This window comes from Chiloscyllium plagiosum, chromosome 19 (assembly GCF_004010195.1).
Source record: "Chiloscyllium plagiosum isolate BGI_BamShark_2017 chromosome 19, ASM401019v2, whole genome shotgun sequence".
In the NCBI taxonomy this organism is placed as follows: Eukaryota; Metazoa; Chordata; class Chondrichthyes; order Orectolobiformes; family Hemiscylliidae; genus Chiloscyllium; species Chiloscyllium plagiosum.
The window spans coordinates 34,100,253-34,109,144 of record NC_057728.1 but is presented as its reverse complement, the minus strand read 5'-3'; the positions used below and the strand labels follow the sequence as shown (position 1 = coordinate 34,109,144).

Here is an 8,892-nt window from a genome sequence, read left to right as displayed (position 1 = left end):
AGTCCTGCCTTTGTTTGTTTTACAAAAATGGCATTTGTCCAAATTAAACTCCATCTGCCACTCATCAGCCATTGACCTAATTGATCAAGATCTCTTTGTAATCTTAGGTAACCTTCTTCATTGTCCATTATGCCACTAATTTTAGCATCATCCGTAAACTTACTAATCACATCTCTTATATTCTCATCTGAATTGTTTATATAAATAGATAAAGAGGAAGCAGCAGATTTAATATATTTCCATTTTCAGAAGGCATTTGATAAGGTACCACATGTTAGGTTACTTAATAAGATAACATCTCATGATTTTGAAGTTAGTACATTAGCATGAAACAAAGATTGACTAACTATGGAGAAGACAGAATGATGATGGGGGGATGTTTTCAAGATGGCAAACTGTAACTAGTGGAGTGCCACAGGGATCAGCTCCAGGACCACGATTATTTAAAGTATTTATTCATAACTTGGATGAGAAAAATGAATGTATAATAGCCAAGTTTGCAAATTACACAAAAACAGGTGGGAAGACTAATGGTGAGAATGACACAGAGAGTCTTCAGAGGGGCATTGTGTTATCTAGTCTCTCCTTAAAACAATTTAAACAATCCTGACCAGAATGTTATGAGTGAATTTGCACAGATCTCTCACAATAATGAGGCAATTAAATCAATACAAACCCAAATTGGTAGCATTGCAAAACAATACTTTAATACTAAACATACTATCTCTAATCCTAATTAGTCCTTTATGGTTACAATACTTCCTGAGTCTCTTGTAGGTTTACACAGTTGCTCTCTCTCTGGCTCTGTCTTTGAGTCGACGCAGCTGCTTTCTTCCTCTCTCTCTGTCTCTGGATGGTCAGCTGATCTCTGCCTCTTGGTGAAAGTGAATCCTGTACATGCTGGAGATCAGAATCAAGATTAGAGCGGTGCTGGAAAAGCAATTGGTAGATATGTTGTTGGGAGTATGTCTGTCCAGGATAAATGTTGCCTTTTACATTATGCTAATTCATTGGTGGCACAGTGACTCAGTGGTTAGCACTGCTGCCTCACATTGGCAGGGACATGGGTTCAATTCCTGTCTTGGGTGACTGTCCATGTGGAGTTTGCATATTCTCCCTGTGTCTGTGTGGGATTTCTCCAGGTGCTCTGGTTTCCTCCCACTGTCCAAAGATGTGCAGGTTAGGTGAATTGGCCACGTTTAATTGCCCATAGTATTAGGTGCATTAGTGAGGGGTGAATGTAGAGGAATGGGTCTGGGTGAGTTACTCTTCGGAGGGTCAGTGTGGACTTGTTGGGCCAAATGGCCTGTTTCCACACTATAGGGAATCTAATCTAATTAGCACCTGGTGGCTGTGTCTAGTATGTGGGCTTCATTATTTCAGAGTTTTATTTGGTCAATGTACCCAGCAAGCCTTGCTGTTTGGCCAAGTTAGCAATCTATCTGTGTTTTAGCAACCAGGAGGCTGCTACAATTGACAGGTTAAGCCAGCAGGGGAAAGACTGGGCAAATGGAATATAATGTGGGAAAATGTGAAATTATGCACTTTTGCAGAAAAAATAGAGGAGCTGAATATTATTAGGAAATGGAGGAACACTGCAAGAAAGCTGTAGAATAGAAAGATTTGAGTATCCTCATTAATCACTGAAAACATACAAGTTGGCTAGGTCAGTTAGATAGGTGACCAAAGTGTGGTGAAGAATAAAGCTGCCACTGTGGTAGTTTCCAAAGGCCTGCCTCTTCACTTTACCCCACAATTGTGGTTATGTGGTCAAGCTAAACATTGTCTCTTTCTCTCTCTATCTAACTAGGTCTCTAATGGAGAGAGATCCCTATGATCCTATTTCTATTATGAAGTGGAATAAGGTCAGGCACAAGCTGTGGTGAATCTATGCTCCACCCTATCCAAGGCCTTATCTTTCATGAGATACAATGTTCAGATTTGAATGTCTATGTGGTCTATCCTGGGCTCTGTACAACTGTATCAAGTTGCATTTCTTTCTAGTCCAACCCTATTGAATAACGCTGAGGGTGGGACTTCTTACACTGGATTGTAGGAAGTTGAGGGGAGACCTTAAAGAAGTTCATAAAATCATGAAGGGCATAGATAAGGTGAATAGCAAGGGTCTTTTCCTTAGGGTGGAGGAGTTCAAAACTGGAGGGCATATTTTTAAAGTGAGATGAAAGTTTTAAAAAGGATTAGATTAGATTCCCTACAGTGTGGAGACAGCCCCTTTGGCCTAACAAATCCATACCGACCCTCTGAAGAGTAACCCACCCAGACCCATTTCCCTCTGACTAATGCACCTAACGGTATGGGCAATTTAACATAGCCAATTCAACGGACCAGCACATCTTTGGAATGTGGGAGAAAACCCACACAAACACTGGGAGAATGTGCAAACTCTACATAGTCGCCAGAGGCTAGAATCGAACCCGAGTCCCTGGCGCTGTGAGGCAGCAGTGCTAACCACTGAGCCACTGTGCTAACTTTTAAAAAGAACATGAGGGCAACTTGCTTTTTACTTTGAGAGTCATTCATGTATGGGATGAACTGCCAGAGGAAGTGGTGGATTCAGTTATGGTTACAACATTTAAAAGACATTTAGATAAGTATATGAATGGGAAAGCTTTGGAGGGATATGGGATAAATGCAGGCAAATGTGACTAGTTTAGTTTGGGAACATGGTCAGCATGGACTAGTTGGAGCAAAGGGTCTATTTCCATGCTGTATGACTCTGTCCTGCTTGTTACCTACTCAGATAACTCTACATTTAACAGGCATGATGTCCCCTTCACAAAGCTATGCTGACTCTACTCCATGACATTATGTATTTCCAAATGCTCTGCTGTGACATCATTTTTAAGAGACTCTGAGCATTTTCCCAATAACAGATAATAAACTAATTGGCCTATAGTTAAGGTTTTTTCTCCTTCCTTCCTAAATAAAGGAGTTTCATTTGTACTTTTCCAATCCTCTTGGACATTTCCAGAATCTAAGGATTCTTGGAAAAGTATAGTCAGTATAACCATTAATCTCTGCATCTTCTTACTATACTAGGATAATATTATTGATCATTAGCCCCATTGGTTTCCCTCACACTTTTCTCTTGTGGTACTTATTATATTGATTTTCTATTCTCCATTTATCCCTTGATTTAGTAATTTTGGAATGCTATTGGTGTCCTTCGCCCATCCAGACAGTGCTTCCATTTAGGAGTGCAGGGAAGTGGGCTGAGAGATTTCAAATATTGGAAAATATCCAAAATATTTTATGACCCAGAAAAAGTCAAATTCAAAAACATTTTTGTCTTTGTGGATCAGTTGGACAATATTTCTTTGGTTTGCTCCTGCCACACCACATCCCCATCTGCCTTTGCTCTTGACTGATGGATCTTGTTAAACTTGCAGCTATAAAATCTGTACATCGCATGACCTGTAACCCGCAGACAGGTTCAGGCAAAGGCTCAGTCAAAAACTATGAGCACATTGCTCCACTGATCCACAGAAACAAACAAGGAGATAATTATTAACCAGTCTAATTGCCCTGTTCTCTGCAGCTGACAAAACAGCAATTTAAATCCTACTGGCGCTATGAATATGGATAAACAGTTTAATAAATCCTATTAAAAGCAATAATACCTTTCCAAAGCAATAGTGAATGAGCGTTCTATTGCAGGAGAGTGATATATTCATGTGAAATATTAAAGCGAAAATCCATTTGCCTATTCTGATGGCTCAAGTGGGAGGGGGACATTCAATAAATCCGAGGTAATGTATGGCTGATTCTACCGTAAGCACCCCCAACACATGAAGGTATCTTACAGGGACCACAAGCTGGAGAAATCTCGAAGGATGACCTAATTTTTCATTAATTAATTTATCTTATGAAAAATCATCTACTCTTCCCAACCTATAGAGGAGCTATTGTTCGCTAAGAGAAATTATTGTTTTAAAAAAGTTTTATGTATTTGTGGAGGTGTTAATACTAACTTACGAATTTTTTAAAGAAAATAAACTCGGCAGTTTTAAGTTAATGCTTATGAAAGAAAAAGCACAAGTAAATTCAGTGATCTAATCACTTAATGGAATCAGCCACTGTATTCGAATGACTCGCGTGTTTAAAAAGAAACATACATGATTTACACATGACTCTGTGCATGTTTTAATTCGATCTGGATTTTGATAGTCTTTATTTTTCAAAAAAAAAGTGGAGCTCATTTGGCGACATTGCCGGTCGTTCTGAGGTTGCTCTGCGCCCGGCAGCTTTAAGCAGCGGAAAAATAAAATAAACGTCAAGGCTGCAGGCGGAAGTTGTGAGCAATCACCTGATAGAGAGGGAGAGAGAGAGAGAGAGAGATCAAGTGATTCGGCTGCCACATGCAACATGGCTTCCTGGTGGGTTTGGCCAGTGATCTGGATGTACTTGTTGGCTGTGCTGCCCGGAGTGCAGGCTTTGGATGGAGGGGATGCGGTAGCACTGTTGCTGGGGCTGGCTCTCAGTGTCATCGGGATCTGTGCGTGTCTGGGCTGGTACTCACGGAGGAGAAACGCGCAACTCTGAAACCACGGCAGGAGGAGAGAAGCCAGAGTCTTTCCAAAGCACCAACGAGCGAAGGGGCTCCCTGGTCGCGACGGCCTTATTATCCTCAAGAGATGCATGACCCTCCGGAGAAAGAGAGAGGGAGGTCGCGCCGGATCACACAAGACACCCGTCCTCTTGGGTTTTACAGACTCTTTTGATTGCACCAGCGCCGTGAGAAGTTGCCCGTTTGATGGCTCCTGTTCGTGCTCAGTCCCTCTCTCTCTCACACACACACACACACAGACACCTTGTGTCTTCCCCAGGACCACCACTTTGGCCAGTGAGGAACATCCAACTCCATCCTCCTCAGCGTGCGTGGGAAAGCTGCTCGAACCAAGTTTTACAACCCTCGGGGCGTTGCTTCAAAGCTTCAGTGAGATTTTATTTTAATGTGTGTTTTATTTCCCCCCCCCCCCCAAAAAAAAATACGACAAACGAATCCCACGCCGATTTTTGGAGCGCCAAACCCAAAATGAAACACGGAAGTTGAAGTTAACGTGCTCGCTTGCTCCTGGTCCGCACTCTGATCCAAACGCTGTCATTGTTTCTGAGTAATTGTGACACTCCTTTCCCCTCCGTCCGTGGTTGCACCAAAACGTTAAAGTAATTTATTTCAAGCGGTGGAGTATTTTTAGGTTTTGGTTTAAATTTTCCACGCGGCTGCTCCCGAATTCGGCCTCGCCTGATCATTGCCACCTAGCGTCGTTTATTTTTTTTTAAAAAGAGATGTTCGTCATAAATACAGTTCCTTGCTTTGTGTTCCCAAAACATTCACCCCACACCATCCTCTGGACTTCTCACCGGCTACTGTAAAGAAGACATTTATTGATCCAGCAAACTAATACGGTGACTGGAAAACGTTAATGTGTGATTTGTATCAATTTGAATTTTCATAAAGACATCATAATAAATCACGATGTCTTTTGATTTGCGTAAAATGAACTTAAAAAGTTGTAATTTATTTATTAACTGTTATAACATAGTAGTTTTAGTCTAGCCTCTAATTGCAAGTTAAAGACGAACACTATTTTATAGCATCTTTCTACAGTTGGGTTCCTCCTGAACATTATAATTGCCAAAAAGAAAATCACAACCTTTTGTACATTTTGGGATCATTCTCAATTTTGTTTATCTTGTCTCCATTACGAGTTGTAGTTTGTTCACTTGCTTAGACGAAATTAGCGGTGTTTGGTTTAGCTCAGTTGATTGGACGGTTGGTTTGCAAAACAGTGTGATGCCAACAGTGTGGACCCAATTCCCACACTTGCTAAGGTTACTGTGTCTCAACCTCTGTCCTCACCTGAGGTATGGTGGCCCTCTGGTTAAATCACCATGAGTGATCTCTCCCTCATGCATGAGAGAGCAGGCCAATGGTCTGGCAAGTCTATGGTGACACAAATCAAAAAAAGATGAAATGGTGATGAACCAGTCTGTGGAATACAAGACTCTTCCCCTGTGTAAAATAAATGTAACAGAAGCCCTAAAGCTGTGCTTAAGACCCCAGTTTGAACAGAAGGTGAACTCCTATTTAAGTAACTTATTGAAACTCAAAAATCCGGCAGGTAGTGACAACAAAACACTTTTTTCACTGTATCTTCAATATATATGTAACAGTTTTTAAAGTTCATCGTTTAACTAACTGAAAAATTCACTGAACATCCCTCATTCTGCATATTGATTCCAGAAAGGCTGATAATTGAATTTGAGCTAACTAAATTGGCTGAGAATTATTTGGGTGTGCTTAAGTCTGAGCTACAAACAACTGAGCAATGGCTAAACCATTCACTGTGAAGGCTGCTAACTTTGAAATTTAACAATCCTCTTCCTGTCATCACATGGCCTTTTATAAATGTTAATATGTATCATGCAGCAGATGTTAGCAGTTAGTGGCCTTTGAAATTGCCATGATACAACAATGTAGTTAAATGACAAATTTGAGAGGGTGGGGGTGGAACATGCCTTAAACCCTGGATGTTTGGAGATTTTATATGTTTTCATGCCTATTTATTTGGATGATACAAACATTGTAGCAGTTTGTTGAATTCACTTATGATTGTTTGTTTCTAGCCCCACCACTTTCTTAAATGACATTTATTTTGTGTTGTGAATTGGACATGTTTGTTTCCAGCTTTCAGGGTTAATTAAACTCATGATACATAAGGACTCTTAAATTGATAAACTAGGCCTGTAAAGGTAGAGTTCCTTTGAAAAGTTTGAAATCAAAGCCAAATGTGAACTTTACTTAGTCTGGAAGCCAAAAAACAGGAAGTACAATTTGTTCTGCTTTCTATTTGATGCTTCAGTGGCTCTTAATTCTGAACATGCTGCATCATGAAATTCATGCATCCTATGGGTTATTTGTAGCGCACAATGCATTGACTTTGTGTTCATGATATGCACTAGATTTTATGAATTATGTACACAGCATAAATTTTCAAGCAATTGCATTTTGTATGTATTTACATCTTAAAATGTTGTGCTGTGGCAAATGTACACCAAAAGGTATACTTGATTTCAAGTATTAACAAATTTATTTTAAGTTTAATCAAATCATTGCACATGTCCATCAGTGAATCTTGACTGAAGGTTTCATCTTCCATCAACAAAAAAGGGTGTCTTAACTCTCCATCTACCGTGATGATGTTTTGACAAAAGACCGAGTATATAATTTGAAATGTACTCAATATTTCCTGTAGTGATTCCTTTTGGTATATTGGGGCCTGTGACGTGCCTCCCTTCAATCTGTTCTATGGGGAGGTTGTGGCATTGTGATGACATAACTGGACCGGTAATCTAGGGACCCAGATTCAAATACATGTCTGATTCATGGCAGATGGTGAAATCTGAATTCAATAAAAATCTGGAATACTCCACTGATGAGCATGAAACCATTGTTAATTGTCATAATAATCTATCTGCCAACTTTACTGTAGTCTAGTCTTCATGTACACAATGTGGTTTTAACTTCTTTCTGAAATGACCTAGTAGGCCATTTGTATCAATTCCTAGAAAGTCTCAAACAATGAGTGGACAGACTACTGGACATCACTTAAGGCACTGGAAGTGACCACAGTAAATATAACCCTATTGACCCTGCAAGACCTCACTGTAAACATGGAGGGCCCAGTACCAAAATTGAAAAGCTATCTCACAAATAAGTCAAACAACAAGTCATACTCATGATGTAATCCAGGCAATGCCATTGCCACCTAGGTCATGTTTCAATAGCAGTTTGACGAAACAGTTGGGATAGTTGTAGAAATGCCCCAGGAGCCCTTGACATTGCCTCTGGACTTCATAACATCTCATTATATCAGGTCAAATATTTACAAGGAAATCTCCTGATCAATTCTAAAAGGGCTAAGATGGTGGCAGGCAACAAGGGAACCAATAAACAGAAAACATACTTGACCTCACCCCCACTAATCTGTCCATGGTGCAATTGGTAAAAGTGCTATGTACAGTCTTTGTGGACATGAAGTTCCCACCTTTGTATACAGACAACCCGTGTTGTCTGGCACAATCACTATGCTAAATGGGACAGATTTCAAACAGGTTTAGCAACTGATGAGTGGATAGCTATGAGGTGCTGTCGGTTACCAGGAGCATGATTTGCTCTCAATGTGTAACCTCATGGCTTGGCATATACCCCACTCTCCCCTGGCTTGATGTTAATGTTATAGCCCTGGTTCCATGAACATGCAGTAGGGCATGCCAGGAGCAGCTCCAGGCATACCTGAAAGTGAGGTGTTAACCTGTAAAGTAGAAACAAAATAAGAAATTGCTGGAAAATCTCAGCCAGTCTGCAGCATCTGTGGAGAGAAAGAGCTAACATTCTGCAGAATGGGTTACATGCGTGTCAAAAAGTAATGGACGTTTCCTCAACCAAAGGATTAGATCGAAGCTTTGCTGTCCTGCCACGTCCAGTTGTGAATGGTGGTGGACAATTAACTAACTCACTGGATGAGGGGGCTCCACAAATGTCCCCAACTACAATGATGTGTCAGACTCCCCCATCAAAAAAAAAGCTGAAGAATTTACAATAATCTTCAGCTGGAAATGCTGAATGGCTGATACATCTTGGCCTCCTCCAGGGGTCCCCAGTATTCGAGATGGCACTCTTCAGCCAAGTCAATACACTCCCTGTGATATCAGCAAATGGCTGAAAGCACCAGACACTGTAAAGGCTATAGGTCCTATCATTATACCAATAACAGTATGGAAGGCATATTGCTCCAAAACTTGCCACACCTCTAGCAAATTTATTCGAGTATTGCTATAATGCTGCATGTATTGACAATGGAAAAT

At 40.6% G+C, this 8,892-nt stretch overlaps 1 protein-coding gene across 1 annotated transcript; it reads left to right on the top strand.

The window, feature by feature from the left end:
• Positions 1-4,170: 4,170 nt before the first annotated feature.
• On the top strand, positions 4,171-7,027 carry LOC122559672 (small integral membrane protein 30-like). The gene has a single exon (XM_043709537.1). It carries the CDS (start codon positions 4,387-4,389, stop codon positions 4,561-4,563), a length of 177 nt encoding a protein of 58 aa, XP_043565472.1. The 5' UTR covers positions 4,171-4,386; the 3' UTR covers positions 4,564-7,027.
• Positions 7,028-8,892: the final 1,865 nt, after the last annotated feature.